At 40.8% G+C, this 20777-nt stretch overlaps 1 protein-coding gene across 11 annotated transcripts in view; it reads right to left on the bottom strand.

Moving 5' to 3' along the window:
- KALRN (kalirin RhoGEF kinase) overlaps positions 1-20777 on the bottom strand; it is a 461256-nt gene that overhangs the window by 121099 nt on the left and 319380 nt on the right. For all 11 annotated transcript variants that reach the window (XM_033064817.1, XM_033064825.2, XM_033064827.2 and 8 more), the window contains exons 22-33: positions 19630-19812; positions 18443-18561; positions 17249-17315; positions 16532-16641; positions 15348-15417; positions 13601-13690; positions 9477-9569; positions 9029-9140; positions 7710-7900; positions 7201-7302; positions 6382-6524; positions 5145-5247 (exon numbers count right to left, since the gene is read on the bottom strand). In XM_033064817.1, coding sequence (XP_032920708.1) covers positions 5145-5247; positions 6382-6524; positions 7201-7302; positions 7710-7900; positions 9029-9140; positions 9477-9569; positions 13601-13690; positions 15348-15417; positions 16532-16641; positions 17249-17315; positions 18443-18561; positions 19630-19812 — 1383 coding nt within the window. The remainder of the gene's footprint in view (positions 1-5144; positions 5248-6381; positions 6525-7200; positions 7303-7709; positions 7901-9028; positions 9141-9476; positions 9570-13600; positions 13691-15347; positions 15418-16531; positions 16642-17248; positions 17316-18442; positions 18562-19629; positions 19813-20777) is intronic.

Genomic DNA, 20777 nt, shown 5'->3' with positions numbered 1-20777 from the left:
TTACACAAATAAGACCAAATCAATCCCTTCCTTTGCCCTTTAGAAACTCACAGTTGTTTAATCTAATCCAATTTACTGAGAGTAAAATATCTTGGTTGAAGGAAGAAACCTCTTCAGGTCAATGCCCAGCAGATAAATTGCTGGCACCTATCACAGTGCTCCAGAAAACAGGAAACTCCTCATTCTGTATTTAAGCCACTCCCTGCTTCACACCCATTCCATATTCCCATGATGCTGCTCTGCCTTGGCTCTGCCCCAGAGTTTGAATTGCACCTTCCAGCTTCGTTCCCATCAGCTGCAATACATAGCACCCACTAACCACTGGCAGAGAGATCTTTCCACTGGCAGAGGTTTGCTATTCAGGTCAGTCCCACTGCACAGGTGCTGCACAGACTCCATCCATGGTGACAGATGTTTTGGCCATACAGAGGAGGTCAACACCCTCTGTCCCTTGATGCTCCCCCAGTACTGCAGTAGAAATGTGTCTCTTGCGCGTGACTGGACACAGAGCTCACCAGCAGTGAGTGAGCTCCTCTGCTTCAGCAACAATATCATAGGGAGAAAGCTATTTTACCTTGATTAGAAGCTTCTCAAGAAAAAAGAATTTGCCCCTATGTGACTTATTCTAACAAGCCTTAATTCTAAAATATCCCCTCTTGTACAAATTACCTCCAATTAGAAGAATGATTATTCCCAGATTTTATATAATACCACCAATGTGGAAGAGGTCAAGATCTCAGTCTCATGACTGCTGAAAGATGAGCTGAGTCTAGTATCTAATGGAAAAGATAAAAGTGTATAATGTAGATTTATTTTTAGAGAGTAAAACGTTTTCAGTTCACATTTCAGAACCTTTTTCCACATCCAAAAACAACAGAAGGAAATGAGAACTGCTCTCCTCAGTATTCTGCAAAAGCCAACAAAAAGAAGGCCATTGGAAGCTGGACCAGTATCACCAGAAACAGCTGCTCCACAAGCCAACAGCTCAATGGGCTTAACAAATGAGAATGCCCTGCATGTAACATTTCCTTTATGCAATTCCCCACTGCTTTGAATCCAAATATAAAGACTGAAATCCTGTCTGCTGTGAATAGGGCAAGGATTTTTCTCTAAGGAGAGGATTTTAGATAGCATGCTGAAGAGGGCTTACTGTTTAGAACAAAAGCTGTCTCCTTTGCCTTTTGGAAAAGGATGAAGTTTTGCCTAGCAGGTTACCTAAGACCTGACCTGGATGCTCAATGGGAATTGCAATTACTGTAATAGTATTCAGTATCTATTGATTCTTTAGCACTGAGTCTGGGTCATCAACCCATTTTTCCCCCTCTATATAAAACTTACACAACCCAAATTACAATCTTGTGTATGAAATATTTTAGATTATAGATTGCATACAGAAGTGCAATCTTTGCTTTTACAAAGGTGCAGACCTACAGACCTTACTTGAAGTCTGTGTTTCTACTATATAGTATTTAATGAAAATGAAATGTTTGAGCCTGGGGATAATTGCTTTATATATTTTTGAGAGAGAAAAGCCCAAGAAAAGTAAAGATATTAAATACTCATATCCAGACTTAAGAAACTACTGAATCAGGTATTTAATTTAAACACTATTATTATTTTTTTTTAATCTGGAGAGTCTTATATAATCACCTGACCACTGCCTGCAGTCAGGAAAGTCTAACTAATGAAAGACTTAATAACACTTCTAAAGTCAGGCACATAACTCAGAACATTTTCAAAGCAGAGTCTGCTACCATAAAGGCTACAAAAACAGGTCTGAATTCAGCTCTGCATCATATGTTGGGACAATGGAAGACAATGCTGTAGTTAATGTACAAATGTAATGTTCCAAGAATTTGTGTCTACCCCTGCAAATTCCTCATCCAAACAAGGGGGAAAAGGGAAAGGGTAATGTGCCATCAAATGTACTTTGTGGTGGAATCCAACATGAGAGTGATGGAGCAGAACCAGGACTCAGCCCCCAGTCAAAGTGCTCTATCCTCTGCACCAAAGGATCCCCCTGATAAATGTTGGGGCCACATTCACATGTCTTGAGAGAAAACAAATCCTTGTTGAATTTACAGTAAGGTTATTTCATTTCCACTTAGCAATAAAAAATCTTGTTGTCTATTTAGGAGTTTGAAAGGCAAAAGTAAAGCTTAGCTCTGGGGCTGTGCCATGGTGAGAGAAAACAGAAATTGCTACTTACAACTCAGGAGGAGTTGAATCACAAATAAGTTGAAAGAAATAGATATGACTTGAGGCATGAGGAGTGCTGTTAAGCAGAAGTGCTACTTGAAATTGAGAATCTTTGAGAAGTTGTGATTTTCTTTGTCTAAAATGTTGTTTGACATTTTTGTCTGAACATTCAACTAATGCATTAGGCAATCCTCAGGCATAATAGCAAGGTTTAGGGAAAGGACAAAGTGTGTCAGCTAAATCTTTGAATTCTTTAGGCTTCAGAGAGGAATATCAACTCTTAGGCATTACTTGAGAATTGCTTCAGGCATGGAGTTAATACACACATAGTGCCAAGGCAGGATTGATCTGCTGCTATTCTGCACACTGCAGGCACTGCAAAGCTCTTGGCATGGGTTTGAAGATGAGGCTGCTGTGAACAGCCAGAGTTTCTAAAGGTAGCAGCTCTTTCTATTGACTCCTCTGGATGCACATCTCACTGGGGGACTTAGAGAAGTCACCCATGAAGGCTGCAGCAGCAAAAAGCCTCTAGGCGTGAATCGGAACTCATGGGAATAAATCTCTTGACTATGCTGGAGTTAAACAGGCAGGGAAAGCACTGATTGCTGAACCCTGTACCTATTGGAGCTGCTCTCAGCCCCACACGAGTTAACTACAGTGTGTCTACTACAGTGTGTGCCAAGAATGCCCACTCTGCCAAGAAAACCTGCCTGGAGAGCATGACATGGTCTGCCTTCCAGTGCTGATAACTAGCACCAGTCCATGGGAGAATAAATTTGAGATAAAACCTCCCAGTCCAATCACATTGCATTCAGACCCTTCTAGAAGAAAAACTCAAGTACACACTGAAGGAAAAAGTCCTACATGGTAAAATGTCACCATTAGGAGTCCTTTCAGAGCTTTGGATCCGCTGACAAGACAGTCCCTGCACGGCAGGGACCAACATGTGCTGAGGGCTCTGTGGCAGCAGGTGAGCCCAGTGTCTGAGTGGACACTGAGCACAGGTGTGACTCTGCCAGCTCAGCAGGAGGTGAGGCAGCTCAGCTTCACTGCCACTAATTTGGGTAATATTGTGCAGAAAAAATGAGAGAACTATAAAGAGATGCAGGGAGTTCCTTCTCCTTGGAGCAAACACATGATAATGCAGCACTCTAGGAGCTGAATTCTCCACAGTGTTCTGGCATTAGTATCACAGACAATTCAGCAGGAACTGCCTCTCTAGTTAAGGATGATAGACTGCTACCTCAGATTCAACAAAGCACATACATGCAACCTTTAGCCTTAGTTGTACACTCCAATTTGTTTCTATTCATTAAATGTATAACAGGACCAAAAAAGAGCACAGCCTTAAGTCAGCAAAGGAACCTGCACATCTCAAAAAAAGTTAAAAGCATGACACAACCCTTTCCCCAGTGGTAACAACTTTTTTCCTGTACAATCTTTACTCATTTTATCTCATACACATTTGCTGTTCAGTTCAAACAACTGGTTTGCATAGAAACAAAGATTCTGGATATAAATTCCTATAAATGTTTCCCCTCTTGCATCCTTAAAATAACTCCTGCCATGATGGGCTGTCTTTCAGGGTACACAGCCTGTGTTGGCACCATAGCCCTTGTATGCAGCTGCAGCATGCAACATGGAGCATCTTACCTGGACGTGGCCAGAATTCATGCAACCGAGACAATGGGCTGGGGGCAAACGAGCAAAGCTTAGGTGAGTGCTTAAAATTAAGCATGAGCTCAAGTACTGCACTAAGTCAGGGCCTTTTAGCAGGAATGATAAATGTGAAAAACACAGAAAGTAAGACAAATCCATGTGGATTGAAGACTTCTTGGACATCAGGCAAAGTATTTGCATACATTACAGTGGTCTTTGGATTGTCAGGCCTAATACTTTCCTAATGCACGTTATTGGACAAAAAAGAAAAATCATGGGGACATGCGTTTAAGATAAATACAATAGATGGTCTTACAAAGATAATTTATTTGCAATTAAATTATATTTCTGAGTCCAGCTTTCAAAAGAGTGTCTGCACTGAACCTTACCTGTGAACTTTACAACCAAAGCTTGGACTCAGATTTTGTGGCGACACCCTTTTACCTTGTCTCAGTGGCAGCATAATTAAAGTCCTGACAAACAGATAAATCCATGAAGGCATGGGAGAATACAGTTTTTTTCAAAACAACACATGGAGAGAATGTGGGCATTCTCTCAGGGGATATGACAAACCCCATCAGTGTAGCTAAGGCATTTGTTAACTGCCCATTTCCTCCTACAATCAACTGCTAATTCAGTGGAAGAGCACAGCTGGAGGTATGAGGGTGACAAATTCGAGTGAGGCATCCTCAGATTGTCTGACAAGTAAAACGAGAAGTAAGTATGTGCTGACAGTGTGCAGCATTCCAACAGAACCCAGCGTGCCTCAAGGCCATCCATATGCTCCAGCATATGTCTGTGAGGAGAGGGGTCCAGAATCACAGTCTCTGGAATTGGTAGGAGTCCCAGGCTCTCAAGATACCAGCCAGGATCCCAATGTTGCTGCATTAATTGGTGTGTAAGTACCTGCATTGCCTCCAACAAACAACTGATTTCAGCTCAGAGGGAAATATGAACACAACCAGCTGTTTGCTCATTCAGATGCTGGATCTCACAGGACAAGATTTACTAGGCAAGAAAAGGTTGCTCTGGGCTGTTTCTTCAGAGCCAATTGAACCTCTGTGTATTAAGCACAAACAAGCAGCAGTAACAGAGATGTTACCCTATAAAGAGCAGTACTGAGGAGCACACAGAAACAGACTGGCTTTTAACAACCTAGCAAGGGGGAATACAAGTTTCAGCTTGCTCAGAAGACAGGTTGCCTTCTTTTACTTTCTATTCTGCTTTTTACTTACATTTTTCTGGGGGGAAATTACCTGCCACCTATTTTCACATTTCAGTCCTACCTTATCACTGTCCACTGTGTTCTGTGATGTCCTGGAGGCAATGGAAATGGTATCAGGTTGACTGCTGCCATCCCCTTGGCTGTCTGCATCATCTATTCCATCTCTGCAAGAGATGATTGGCAAACAATGACATTCCTTAACACACCATCAGTGAGCACCAGCTTGCAGGTGGAATTAAGTGCTGAGTCAGCAGGACAGAGCTGGATTGTGCTAAAATTACCCCATGATGCTATAGAGCTCTTGCAATTTAGAGTGATGTCACCCTCAGCCATGGGGTTTGGATTTGCACATAATCACAACGTTTGTTTAAGTTTCTTCAGGAATTTAATACCAAGTCATAAAGATGCTATCCAAATATAGATAAAGACAGTATAGAGTTCTACCTATTTACCTCACTGGGGCTGTTAACACAGGGTATTTTCTTCCCTTTGGCTGTACAGATAAAATTATCATAAATGTTTATTGATCTTTCAAAATAAATATTGAAATAATACAAAATATATACTTAGGGACAAAGCTAAAGCATGTCTCTATTCCTTACAAGAAAACTTTTGTATTGGAGCATGTTCTTAGAGGAAATGTCTGAATCTCTGCTTTGCTACAGGTCTCCTTGGTGACGTGGTTATTTATACTTTGGGTGTCTCTATAAACAGCCTGAAGCAAAAGAGGGATACAATTTGATGAGAAAATGAAGATGTTTAAATTACAGGTGGCTTTTGGGAATGCCACAACGGAAAAAGAACAATTCATTATCTATAATTTCTATTTACTCCAGGATTGAACAAGTTGACAAAAAAAAAAAATATTACCTGACAGGCTGAAACGAGTTTGTATTTGATAATGAAATACAGATTATTCACTATATATTCTTCAATATATTGCTAGGATCAACTATGATTTTGATTGCCAAACAATGAAACATGCCAAAGAAGAAAAAAAAATCTGGTTTTACTCAAATGTGAAGAAGTTGAATCTACTTTAGAAAAGAACTATAACCTTGGACTCCAAAGAATTTTTACTGTTTCTCTCTATATTTTGGAGCATAAAATGAAAGATCTTTGTACGTATATCATAAAAATGATTTCTAGCTACTTTTGCCAAGGCAACATAAAAAAAGCAAAGACAATGAAAACTGCTTTGACTGCAGTAAAAACCAGTAAGAAGTCCACAGACACCTCTTTGCTGTGGGTTGAGAAAACACTAGTGATTTCATGTTGTGGGCAATGACTGAAGTTACCTTCTGCTGTTGTTTCGCTGCTTTGCTGGTGTCTTGGGGAGCTGAATTGGCTCTTTCAGAGCTCCTTTCAGATGAATTATCCTTTCTTGAATAACTTCCCGGATATTTTTGATCCATTCCTGTTTTGTTTCAATACTGGATGCCTAAAGTTTCACAAGGCAGAAAGACAGAGACTTGAACATGTTCTCACCTCCCATGCAGAAGAGTCATGATCAGCTGATGAATGTCATGATTTACTGTTTGTCCTCTCTGCTGCACTGTTGCAGCTGCTGCAGTACCTGGTGACCTCAGGGAACTTAGAGCATTTTGACCAGACCCACTTGGCAAACAACAGCAAAGCAGTTAAGTCTGGATAAATACATTTAATGCCAGCAATACAGCTCTGTAGAGGGGAAACAGGTTATCAGTGCACAGCTGGGATTTCCTTAGACAAAACAACTGTAACGTGGATTATTCAGCAGAGACTCATTTGACAGAACAGGCTGCCAGCTGTGGAGGTCTGTGGAAGAGGCTGGTTGTTGATAAATCCAGTGGCAAAGAGAATTACACCTCCCAGCCAAACACCCTGAGACCTGCCCTGTGTCAGTGTGCAGCTGCTGAACCCAGGCTGCAAGAGGAGATGCAATTCCAGCTGCACAACTGTCCCTCCCTGAGGCTTTAGAGCTCAGCTGCTCCTGATGCAGGCATGACCCCAGAGGCAGATATGGAAGCCATGTGAATATGAGGAGGGAATATGTGAATATGAGTACTTTCATTCAGGACTCCCAAGGCCTGAACTAGAAGTGCTAAAGGCAAAGAAAACAAACAGAAAAGACTTACTTTCAGCACTGTTTTGTTGTCTGAGGATGGTGTTCGTCCAGACCACAAAGCAAATTTGCAGGGATCTCCTTCAACATGTTCAGTCACTCCCAGTTCTGAGGTCTAGTGTGGAGGAGAGATGATGAAAGACTTCATATATATGAAGCTTCATGAGTCCAGAAAACTTTGGACTTGTAGGAAGAAGTGGGGAGGCTGGGATGTAGGGGAACAGGATCTTATCTCTGTTTGCTATACACAGATAAAAGAAACAGAAAAGCTCTGGGCTGGCAGGGAAGTGAATGGCTGGAGTGATCCTGCTTGCATTTCCCCCCACCCTTCACATCTCACTACCTTACACCTCTCCAGACTCACTGCAGGCTGACTTCCAGGTGAGTCCTGCAGGACTCAGGGCCAGCCCTTCCAGGGGCAAAAGTGTCCCCAAGTCAGCAGGGGACATGTGAGCCTCCAAAATGTCACTTCTACCTACAAAAAACACAACACCCAGATATTTTCTTTGCAGCCACACCTACCAGTAACTTGTTCTTGTAAACATATTTTGTGTGTCCTGAAGAATCTTTGATCTCTTTGCTAAACACCAAAGAGATTTCAAAGAGAAACAAATGCCTCTCACGGCCCTTTCGAATGAGAGACTTGGGATCCCACACTTGGAAGGAATCCTGAAGAATCAGCTCTCCCTGAACATCCAGGTTCTCATCAAACCCTAAAAACACAAAATACAATCACTTGTATTTATTCTTGAGACAAGCAATTCACAGAAATGGAGTAAAGATTTAAAATAAAGGGGTCTTTCTCTTTTTCTCTTTTTTTTCCCCATATTTTGAAAGGACAATAACAGTTAGTTGTTGCCCCAGTGATAATATTTTTTTTCTTTCTTTTTATACTGTAGCAATGTAATTACTTCATCAGAGGTCAAATATATCATATGTGCTAAATGAGGCTGCTGCTGCTGAAGTGTTGTAATAATTTCTCAAAAATAATATGAAACTTTCAGTGATGGTTACTGTACACAGACTGCATTGCAAGAAATCCTATGCACTTCATTACAAATTCAGTTTGCCCTCCTGCAATTTTAATCACCTGGGCTTATTGGGATGCTTGGCTATTGGCACCAGCTCCTTTTTCCACTTGTTTTAGTATTCAGCTTGTTTCTTGGTTTTCCTTAAGCCAGACTGGAAATTATTTTCCCAGGCCAAGAAAATGTGTGAGACACAATAAAGCATCTCAGAATAAAATTTTTACATTTCAGAAACTCTCCACACAATAATAAGCCAATAAAAGACTTCACTTTGTGCCAATCAAACTTTTTTTCTGTAGCTTTAAAATATTTTTAATGCTTCTTTTTAAATTGTTGGCATAACTATGCTAACATTTTGAAACACAAGCTGTTTTGACTCAGAAAACCAGAACTTTTGAAATGTTGAAACAGTATTATGAAATGTTTTCATCCAATAATTTTTACAGCTGTCAGCAGCTACACTGATACTGTTTCAGGAGGGGATTATTTTATTTAATGGAGAAGGAATGTTTTAGCTAAATATGTATGTACATACATTGCATATGTATATGCATACATGCACACACATATGTACATATATACACACACAGGAGGTACAGATAAATACCTCCTCTCCTCTCCTGTCCCCCAAACTTCCTAGCCAGCTTTATTCTTTCAAGACTTTTGGTGAAATATCAGAAAGGAGCCAGAAGGTAACTAAAACTTATGATGAAACAACACTATTGCTACAATCAACCTCTACTAACTTCCACCACAAGTTACCTACAAACTTCATTCCTCAGCAGAGCCCTCCCTGCCCTGGCCCCTGCCCACCTTCCAGCATGCTGACATGCATTGCATCGTTGGCCTTCTTTGGGACACTGAGCATCACTTCCAGACCATCCTTCAGCTCCCCTTTGCCCTCCTCACAGCAGGTCAGCAGCTCCTAAGAAGCAATGCAGACACCCATCATAAACCAACTCTGATCCACGTGCTGCTTTCACACCCAACTGTGCTACTTGGTCCCTGCAAGCTGCTTCAGGGACAGGGGAAAGCTGCACTGCAGCAAACCCCACTGTGGATGCTCACAAACAGTGGGGGTCACATGGGAACAATTATAACTCAAGACAAGACAAGGTGCTCTCAAGTGAGACTGTGCCCTTGGAAGATCTCTGGGGACTTATGCTTAGAGGTCATGAAGCAGCTCCCTTAAGCAAAAGGCAACTCATTACATCTGTGAACTTGCTGTGCATGAGCTGATCTGTGCAGCTCACTGAGGTACCTTCAGCAGGAGTTGGTACTTTGTGATCCTCTGGACAGGCTTGATTAAATAAGAAGAGATGGAGTTGGCCAGCCCGTGTCTTTGCTGAATTTCCTAGAAGGGATAAAAACAGCAGTCAGTCATGGAAAAATAAAAACCCCCTGCCAGACAGAACCACCCATAACTAATTTTAGCTCTGGATCCCTGCATTCTGTGTTTAGATTTTTAACTCTCTTTAAGCTCACGTGCATGTAAGTGTGGTTTCTGTGAGGCTGGCAATAAACTGCAAAGTCCCCCTAAGGCCACTTAAACTGCAGGGTCCCTCTGCAAGTCAAGCTAAAGCTCTGCTGAGTAAACAGGCCTTGATCTAAGTATGACTTACCTGTCATGTCATCTGGCTTCCCCTAGCTATGAAGGCTGAAAGTAGAGTCTTAACATTCAATTAAAATGAAGTGACATTAAATTAAATTGCATGAGTAGGGTGTAATTTAGCTGCCTAAACATAGGCATAGAGTCCCATTGGAGAGCCCTGGGGTGGCTGAAATATCCACATAGGAATAACAGGTCTGACACAGTGCTGAGAAACCTGCTCTACTCTGAGGTGGCACCTGGGGGCCAGGAGAGATATCCCCTTCTGACACCTGTTACAGCACCGAGGACTTCTGTTCCATCACCTGAACATCAACCAAAATGTTTGGGCTGATGAGTGTGATGTGCTCACAAATTTCTGGAGACATCACAGATCTGCTGAGGGCTGCAGAGGGCCCAGCTGGGTCCTCCCAATTATTCTAGGGGGAGTTAGGAGCTCCTAAAAACTCTACAGGACCCTAACAAACATATTTAGCCATCTAAAAGACTCCAAATTCCTACCCTAGTGGGACAAATTCTCTGCTGAAATAGATTGGGAAACCTCCTGTCTCTGTCAGGCCCTGGATGTACCTTGCCTTGGCCACCAGAAAATCCTTGATTCCTAAGGAAGCAAAGGGAAAAGGGGAATGGGACTTTTCTCCAGCTACTGGAGTGTAAATTTGAGACTGTAAAGTGAAGAAGTTGTGGAAGATGAAGGAAGAAGAGTTGCCAAGAACAAAGATTTTTCTTTTGTATACAATCTGATTTTCTGCTGAGTACTAGAGAGGTTACTGCTTCTTTTTAGCTCCAGTGTTTGTCTTAATGCTGGGATGCAAAATCATTCACTTTTCATGCAATGTGCCAACATGTTTTTGGTTTGTTGGTTTGGTTTCTTTTACTAGAAAAATATGGGATTTGGTTTTGTTAATTTTTTTTTTTTTTCAATAGCTCTGGTGCCACGAAGAAGACCCAAAAGGGAAGGGGCTCTGTTTGGGGGTTAATGGAGTTTGCATGAAGCTGAGTCATAGCTGACTTCACAGAGGAGCTGTGCCTGCAGAGCACATGGCTGAGACTCAATCCATAGCTGCAGGAGCCAGCAAGACCTGGGCCACATCTGTGAACTTCCTGGAGCTGGCAAAGTTCACTTGTTTTTGTAGGATCCAAAGTAACAAAACTAGCCCTGCTCCCCGCCCAGCTCTCTGAAGAGCAGGGCATGCTCTCAGCAAGGTGCCTCCCCTCTGGGCACTCCTTGCTCTGCCAGGATGCTCCTGGTCAGGCTGTGCAGAAATACAGAGGGCTGGTGAGTGACATCTGACAAGTGCACTGCTGGGAAGTGACATCTCCCTGCAGCTCCTCCCTCTGGTCCCTGAAGTGTTGGACTAAGACCCTGCTCATGTCCCTGCTCATTCCTAAGGGACATTGTGGATCAGCAGAGAAACTGTCCAAGAACCCTCCTCCATGCAGAGACAACATGTTCTGCAATATTACCAAAGTCACTGAGCTTTATCATATTCCATTCTGGCCATGCAAATCAAAAGTGCCTCGGGGCTTCTTGAATATAAAACCAGATCTTTTTCAAGATTCAAAGCAAAAAAAGTATTCCAAATAGCAGAAGCATGTGCATGTCTCAATCAAATTCTGCTCCAAAGATCAAAACTTGCTTAACTTAAAATCAACTTGATTACCTCAATAACATGCTGATTCTAGCAATTGAAGTTGACAGCTAACATATGTTGGCAATCAAAAATATACCTGGCTAGCCTGAAGTATGTGGTATTACAAATATTAAAATTTGCTAAACATGGCATGCTTCATTTATCTCTGAAACTGCTGAATAAAGAACACAATTTTACGTAATGATGAACAAGACAGACACAAAAACTGAAAGAGCAAAGTCTACTGCAGTTAAGTCAGAATAAACACACCATTTTCATTCCCTGTGCAATTTCCAGCTAATATAACCATACCAACAACTTCTGAATTTTATAAACAGAGCACCATCTGTAGGGAGGGAAGATGGTAATCTTTATGCTTTATTACACTAATGGTGTAGGATAAACTAAGCATGTTTCACAGTTGAGAGTTTGTGCATTGTTTTCCACCTGTCTCAGCTGGTTCAATAAAATAAATTGCTTTTCTCTACATGGCTTCACTTACATCCTGAGAACGTACTAGCTCTCAGCATTTCTTGTGATTCTCTTCATGTTTCAAATGAGATATGTCACCTATCTTTGCTCCTTCTCCTATTCAGTTAACCCTTACAGTGAGCCCTGGAGCTGCAAGTTTTCCATGGGCTTTATGGGTTCAAACAAATTACTGGGACTGCTTGATACAATCTCAAAGGTGACTTTCCATGAGAGCTTATGAAATTTGAGGCACACTTGTGATTTTCAAGCAGGTTTCTTACTAAAGGGTGTTATTCTAGATAATTCACTCTCATCATCAGGGTTTTGGGAAATTCCAGGCTCTGCTTGGGAAAAAAGAACCAGCTATTATTATCTCTGTATTCCTTGTGCCAGGCTGTCTTGCCCCTGAACCACTGCCACTCCAAGGTCAAGGGAAGAAGGATGTACAGGTACTTTGCATCACCTTGGTCACTCACACTGAGTGCCTCCTTGAGGATTTTTTGGGGGGATAGTCAGCTTTCTTTTTGCACAGGCATCACTGGGGGATGGAAAGCAAACACTCCCCCCTGGCAAAACAGCAGATGCTGACACACGAATATTCACTACTAAGCACTATCAGGCAGCTTTCCAGCCCACAGAGAGAGGAAAAGCTTTTAACCTGCGCACACAGCACTGATGGACACTAAGGCGGCTCCGAGCCTCCAGAGGCACCGACCAGTTCAAACCATTCCAGAGGCTCAAGCGCCACCTCCTGGAAAACCCTTCAGTTCCAATCGGATTTTAGACCATTCGGTAGCAAGGCAAAAGCAAAAGGTGCTCATCACTTTTCCTGTGGCTCGCGTGAGACCTTTCATTGCGGAGTGAGACTGAAATGCCGTAACCATTGGTACACACAAACTCCAGAGGAGCTGATTGATGTCAGCTGCCAACTCCATCACAGCTTGGATCCTGCTGATCTGTTACATTTGCAAACACTTGCAATGCTTTGGAAGAGAGGTCTTAGCACTTTTTACTTTTTTTTTCTTTTTTTTTTTTTTTCTTTTTTTTTTGTTTTTTTTTTCCCAGAAAGACAACTAATTAAAGCTGTAAGGTAGCAGACAAGCATGGCAAAATTGGAAAAATGGATAAGGTTGAATAAGAGGAAGAGCTTGGTTTTAAGGTACTCAGAAACTTGAAAGATTTTTCTCAGCCTACAAAATTGCAATCAGAACCTAAAAAATCTATCACTGGCTTCAGTGCTTGTATGGGAAATAGTATAATTGGAGGCAATGGAGTTCCTTATTGGCACAATGAAGCAAATGTAGAATAGACTGGGTAGAGTTTGCAGAAAAGGAGGATAGGAGCTCATCTTAGATTTAGGGATTTCAGGTCATAATATATAATGGAATCTGAGATTTTCATTTTGTCACTAACCCAGAAAGATTACATCTAAACCAGATCTTTAGAAAGGATTGGGTCTGAAAAATGCCCAAAGGTTCCCATAAGAATGTGTGTCTCCACACCTCACCACACACCACACCACAGCCTATCAGTTCTCACAGCATGTGACATTTGCAGTGGAATGAAAAACCCAAATGCCAAGGCACAGAAAGGAACCCATAGCTTGAGTGTAAAAAAGAGGTGTTTCAGCTGTACCAGGTGTGTGGAAGGAAAACAGCAATGGTTGCTTACATCAAAGAAAGTCCCTGCATGTTCCAGGATGAGCTGGCTGGAGTCAGGCTTGTTTTTGCAGTAGGTGACATACATCTGAAATTTATCTGCCTGTGAAAACAAACATCAAGGGAAAAGCATGATAAGCTATTTCTCTGATCCCACAGGTTTTTATTAAGGCACACCAGGATAAATACAGGTGACAACTCTCCCCCACACACCCACAACCACCACTACTCCCACTTTGCCACCAAGCAGCACAAGAACTGCAAATTAAGAGCAGAAGACTTTAAGGTTCATACCTTACTTGAGCAGTTCTGAGGGCTGTGGGAGGCTTTCTTTAACAGATATCACAGAGGGAAGGCCTAAAACTTGAATCCAGCTGTAAAATTATTTCTAAGGGGTCCAAGAATGTTACACAAGAATTTGAAGGTCTCAAAACTCAGTCATGAGGTGTTGATTCTTTCAACCACTTGAAGATAAAGAAACTGGACAAGTGGGTCATCTAGTTTAAACTGGCACAAGCCAACACTTTTTACTTCAAATTTGTGACACTTGGCTCAGACTTGCCTTTCCTACTTTGGTTCAAACTTCAGTGGCTCAAATTTTATGTTGTGCTAGGAGTGTTTTGCATTTTATTTCCTAATTTGTTTACTTTTAAGCAGAAATTAAAAGCATCTGTGGACTCCCAACTCTTATAAATGTACTCTGGTCTCAAGAAGAGGGAGGAAAATAAAAGAGGAGGATGTTTTCTCTTTATTGCTATTGCATTTTTTTATTCCAGGTATCTAAACAAGAAGATCCTGCACTTGTGCAGGCAGCTTTGCATGTATATCTGTAACCATACACACAGCTCTGGACATGCACCTTTACCGAGATGATGCAGTAGTATCTTACAGTACCATGAAGATTTTGCAGAGAATGATACATAAATGCATTCATCTTGCCTAAACAGGTAATCTGTTCTTTGTAAACAATATTTCTGAATCCATTTAATCAAGACTTGTGACATGTTTTTAAATTAAAAGTCCATCTGAAATAATCTAAAATGCTCATTTTTTTGAATAAGTGAAAATATTCTATCTTTACTCTTAAAATACTAATTCTTTGGTTTGATACATGAATAAATCAATCAGGCAAAACACAAAGATGCCTGACTTAACAGGCAAATATTTTGAAAAGAGAACAGCTTTCACACAGATAAATTGCTGTAGCCAATTCCCTGAGCCTCCTACGCTCACAAAGACTCTCTGCATCAAGATTTCAAAGTCCTGTTGGAAATTATCCTGGCATTGCATAATGGAATGAGAGAGCACAGTGGCTCAGAAATTTGACACTAATTTCTGGATAAAAAGTTGACAAAATACGTTCTCCATGCCTCTGTGGAGCTCTCATGGCATGACTAAAATTCTTTAAGGAAGGTATATTAAGATTTTAAGTGCCTGTCTTCCCAGAGCCTTTCACAGGGAAATGAATGTCACCCCTACAAACAGGTTTGGTTTGAAGTTCTGCTAAACAGAAACCAGCAGAGGTAAAAGCTGTGCTGGTCAGTACAGGACAAGGCTGTGGAATGCCTTCACACTTGCTGAGGAGAAGGGCGGAAACTTTCACCCTGAGGCAGGTGAAGGACAAAGCAGTTGTAGTTCCAGACTAGCTGCTAATGTCATTTATCACTGGGGACATAACTCTTGCACCTATTCCCAGCTTGTTCCTGTCTGTGCTGGAGGAATTAATTTGAATAAATAATGAGAAGCAGCAGCCTCATTACCCAGGTGACAAAGCAGTGGCCCACATCCTCAGGCAGTTGTTCATATTTCTCCAGCTCCTTTAGAAAAATGCTGAAAAATGAAGACACCAATGTAATCAGTTACAGTCAAATACCCAGGAGATGCAGGATAACCAATGAGTTAATTAGTGCTAATGATCAATACTAATATCTTGATTATGAGGCTACCCAAGTGTCCAGCAGAAAAAGTGTCACTTGCCAAGGTGTGGTTTATGTTTTGAGTACAGTCATGCCTAATTCCACCAGAAAGAAAAAAAGAGGCAATCTCTAGCAGGGAGATTGTTCAGGATGGCTCTATTTGAACATGGATCTTCAAGGAGTTGTTGGGTAGTGGTTCAGACAAAAAGCAACAAGGGAAGCCAAAGCTGCCAGATTCCCAACACCCAACTCAGCACACTGGACAAAGGACAACTTAAATAAGCTCAGCATTTCATAGGTAAGTAGTAAACTTCCAAAACATAGATTTTTAATCAACTCTCTCTGAACAGCTTGTACCACAAGTGACACTTGTTTGCAGGTAGAGTCTGTACAATGCCTGGGTGGAAAGATGAAACAGTTCCTTCACCTGCTTCTCCTAGAACAGGGAAGGATTCTCTGATTTGTTTTTGAAGACAGATTTGGAATTCAGACTGAACTTGTTGGATCCAGCACCCCTAAATGTTAAGTTTATCACTGTTGATGCATTCACTTTATACCATGGAAACAATGCCCTCTAAGCTGATCTGGTACACAGTTTTATCTTAACAAGATGGAGTACTGTTAGTTACACATTAAGTACAGAAAGTCTCCAAGAAGTGGCAGAAAGCTACTTATTAACCCAGCTCATGCCAACAATTCCACTTTCTCCCCTTTGTGTTTTCCAAGATCACATTTTTGACAGGTCGTTATCTGTTGTGTGATGGAAAGTATGTATCAGACTGCAAAACCTTGGTATAATATGAAATATGACTTTAAAATTGTTAATCAGCTGAAGGTGAAGTTTGAACTAAGTTTCAATTCATCTTTGAAAAAAAAACAAAAACCAAAAAATCAAACATTATTTTGCAAATTTGCATCAACTACTTTACACTCAGATGTGCACTGTACTCCAGGGGTTCTCTGTAGATGCCACAGTACCTAAACACACAAGTACCTAAACATTAACAGAACTGTCAAGGAAAACCTACTTGTTATGGAAGTCATATATCTCCTGAATATTGCCAAAGATGATGTGTTCTTTATTAAGGATCCCAGCTGGTATTTCTTCCACTCCACTTGTCATTTCCCAAAGGTAAGTCTGGAAGACACCAGAAACTCTTAATTTTGTGAATAAATGCAATGAAAAAGACTAGATCTCCCTGTTTTATTGCCAAAGGCACAGGCTGAAAAGGAAATGTGTACTTTTAGATTAAATAAACAAGTTAATTTTTTTTTTCCCCAGTGTTACAGAAAGCTCTCCAGAGAAATTCAAAGTGCTGATGCTTTGAAATTGTCTGAGGAAAAAGTAGAAACATGCCAAGAACACCTGTCTTTGCTGTCCATCTGATGATGTCCAAAAACTGCAGGCAGAAACAGCTGAAAGATGTCAGATTTGCCACTTCAGTAGCATTAGATACATAAAAATTTCTGTCAGACTGCAGGGATGTGAAAGATGACAGATTTCACTGAATTACACTCTGGTTTTTGCCCTAATGTCACCAACCACTCTAGGAATACCCTGCTGTACATTTAGGCAAGTTTCTCTAGTATGAGATGATTCAAGGAAATAGATTTGGATCCTTAAGGAAAGGCTCTGTGAATCAATGTGCACAGGCTGTGCATGAAAGTGAACATCCCCACTGCAGAGGACAACACCAAGAAAATACTTCCAGGAAATACTGGAGACCTCTTGGGCCATAACTTACCTCTAAACATTCATGTAAATCCCTGACATAAGCTTTTTCTGTCTGCAGCAGCTCAGCCATAATGAATCTGAAAAAGAGGGATTATTTTAGGTGTTTTGGACATTATAAACATTTCTATAATGAACAGAAAACAAAGCATCCTCCTGTTGTCTTAAGGAATAAGGGTATTTCTACCCTTCAATGCCTTACTTTGCACCTTTCAGGTCCATGACCAAAATACCATGTCATACTCCAGTCCCTTATAGAGTTATTTTTAAAAAAATATTTTCTGTACAAAATCCTATTAAATTGTATTCCTGCAACCCTGAGTCTATGGGATTTACCATCTACATGCCCATACTTAGCTATCAGCTCATTCTCAGAATTTTTTCCCCCCAAGATTAAGGAATTGCAACAACATTTGCATCTTTGCTGACAGTCAGTGGGAAGTTACCCTTAAACTTTACCTTCAGAGGCAGCACAGATGGATTTGGGAGACACCACTACTTTCAGCTTAGTATCTGGCCAGAGAAAATCCAGATGCTGTGAAATGCAATAATGGCATCTGTAGAGCCTGAGGCTGGGCAACTCAAAGTCGGAATTCCTAATGTTTTGCAAATTTGCCACAGGCAGACCAAGGGTAACATTTTCTAAAGTGTAAGTTGTTTCTTATCAATCATGACCTGTAGTACAATTCCAGAGGGCTGAAAAATACTTTCCCAATATTCTTACACAAAAAACAAGACAGAATACTGTGAAAACAGACTGTTTGTGGATTTAAGTGCAAACAAGCACTTCTCAAGTATTTCCTCTAGCATGAGCTATTTCTGGTTCTCTCAGTCCTACACTTGCTGAAATTTGAACCCAAACTTCAACTCACTGATGTTTAGATAATACTTAGACCCCTAGAGATGATCTTTATTTTTTTCCTGCTCATGTTACTTTTTACATACAACCAACATCAGGGTCAATCCAAGTTCTTGACTCACTACTTTCCCTTTCTAACTTCTGATTAAAACCAAAAGAAATTCAACCTTTATGTTCTGAAATTCTCTATCCTACAAGTAACAACTGCCCTACACCTGCAGACTTATCTCAATAGTTCTGCAACTGGAAGGAGTTACAGGACTGTCAGTCAGTTCTGGTCATGCAAATATCACAGAATTATTCTTTAGCAGATAATGTGCCATGCAGACAGAGTGTTTAGGAACATACTCTTTCTTTCTGGCTGACTTCCTTTTTTCTTCATTGACTTCATGATTTGCATCTCGCAGCTTTACCTCCCGGTCTGAAAGACTTGCTGGAATGATATCTAATTCTAGGTCTTTGTTATCCTAGGGGAAAAAAAAGGTGCAGAGTTTAACTTCATTGTAATACTACTGTTGTGCAAAGTGCAGCATGTTCATGAGATCAAAGAGGTAAGAAGGGACAAAAGTAAGAAAATATCAAAAAGGGAGGAAATTTAGAGAGAAGTACTGTGAGAAGAGATAAAAAGCTGAGAGAGAAATCTTAAAAAAACAGGAATTATATTCATTGTAATCTTCACTGTTTCTTCTAGCTAGGAATCAATACTGATAAAAAAGTCTAAATTACCTTTCTCTTTCATATCTAAATTAGTTGTCTAATTTAGGACTTCATAAAAAGCAATCTGATAAAGTAGAGTGCCAGGCAGAGACAACTTTCAGTGGCCATTTACCCTGGAATACCTTTCCAGGCTGTGGTTAGAACTCTGTGTAAACCAGAGGCCCTACAAGGAACAGTGCATGTAAAGTACATGAGGGTGTGAGGGGATTTATTGCTTATTCTTGAGGGGATTTATTCCTTATTCTTGATACTTAATTCCAAAGAGTTCTTGACTGAAAGGTTTTTAAGTGTTTCTGCTTCTGGCACTCTCCCTTAATACTACGGCCAGGGAATAGCAGGAAATCCTAATTTTTGCTTCTTTTGTTGCTTTATTCCACCTAAAAGAGTTCAGAAATGAGGTTGGGGATCAATTGCTTATGTTAGTTAAAGGATGACAGAATGAAAACTTGGAGGCAAAGTTTGAATTTGATGCAAAATAATGGTTTGGGAACAGGATTTATGCTTTATACCAAAATTAACACAGAGTTTTATTCAATTAATGTCTTCCCCCCACCCCTTTGCTCCTGAAAGCTGTATGGTGCAAACATTTGGTTATAAAATCTTTCTGATCCTTGTCTGCCTCACCTCACATCACTGACCCACCACAGAAAAACCCTTTAACCCTTTTTCTCCAGAAGCAGTTCTGAGCTGCAGCCAGGTGGGCTGGCTCAGTTTTCAATGTTTCTAATGGCACATGAAAACCAACAGCATCATATCACAGGCTTCACCTTGCTCTGTAACTCTGTATAAAGCCCCAACAGGACAGGGTCTTACAGTACCTCTGGGTTGATTCCAAGGGCTTTTTCCAGGGAGTAGCGGTATTTCCCCATCCTGAGAGAGAAGTCCCGGTAGCGCTTGTCAACAGTGGTGACCCACTTCCTAATTTCAGTGGCGTGTATGTGTCCTTTTTCTACAAAGCTGTCAGCCAGCTGGATGAGGAGCTTCACTTTCTCCTTTGTTTGCTGCCCAAAATATGGTCCTTGGTTATGTTTTATTATGATTTTCTTGGTTTTAACTCACACAGAAGTCAAAAGAAATTCACAATTTTTATACATCATTAAAGAGTGTCTGTACTTCATCTCATACAGAATCAGACACTTGAAACTCTTTCAGTAAAACATGAAAGGAATGATATTTTTATAAGGACACTTATGAAGCTGAAGAAGATAGAAAGTCAAGTTTCTGAAGCCCCACAGACACAAACACATAAAACATGTTGGAAGTTATACATGCCTCCTTCCCATTATTTTTGATGAGCCTTGGAGTAGAAGACAAGATTTTAAAATTGCACCTCATAAATACACCAAGTTACTCTGAGTCTATACCTGGTAGATCTGCAGATCTGTGTAGGAAGGTCATTAATACACCACATATCAGCCCAGGAAGTGATTTTGAGTCATTACTACTCTGTTCCAAAACCAAACAGAATTTAAATCCAAATTCATGGTCTACTATAAAATCCTCCAGTGGTATTTTAGTTCCAGTTAGAACATTACCAGCTGAAAGATGCCTGAACTCCAAAGCACACACTGAGCCCCCAAACCTTCCAGAAGTTTTTTCTATTCCACTTAGGCTCTGACTGCCCCTCAGTCAAAACTGGCACAAAGGTCCTAGTTATAAACTTTAGCTCTGATTCCAAATCTATCCCAGGAAATGAGGCACTGGTTAGCCTGTTGTCAGAGATAGAGAGGATGTTCCACCATGCCTGAAGCAAGACACACTGTCACATACTTGACATTACCAGTGATCTGACCACAACTGGACCAAGGCACATCAGATCAGAAAACACTCAGCTGATTTCAAACACAAAACTAAATTCAAGAAATTTCTCCACCATAGACTCTGGCTAAATCAGACATCATCCTAACAAATTAAATGAGTACCTGAGCAAGGCTAGCTATGGAGATGTAAAAATCTAACTTCTAAT

The sequence above is a fragment of the Catharus ustulatus genome, chromosome 7, assembly GCF_009819885.2.
Source record: "Catharus ustulatus isolate bCatUst1 chromosome 7, bCatUst1.pri.v2, whole genome shotgun sequence".
NCBI lineage: Eukaryota > Metazoa > Chordata > Aves > Passeriformes > Turdidae > Catharus > Catharus ustulatus.
The sequence above is the reverse complement of the archived record's forward strand: the minus strand, read 5'-3'. Positions and strand labels throughout refer to the sequence as shown.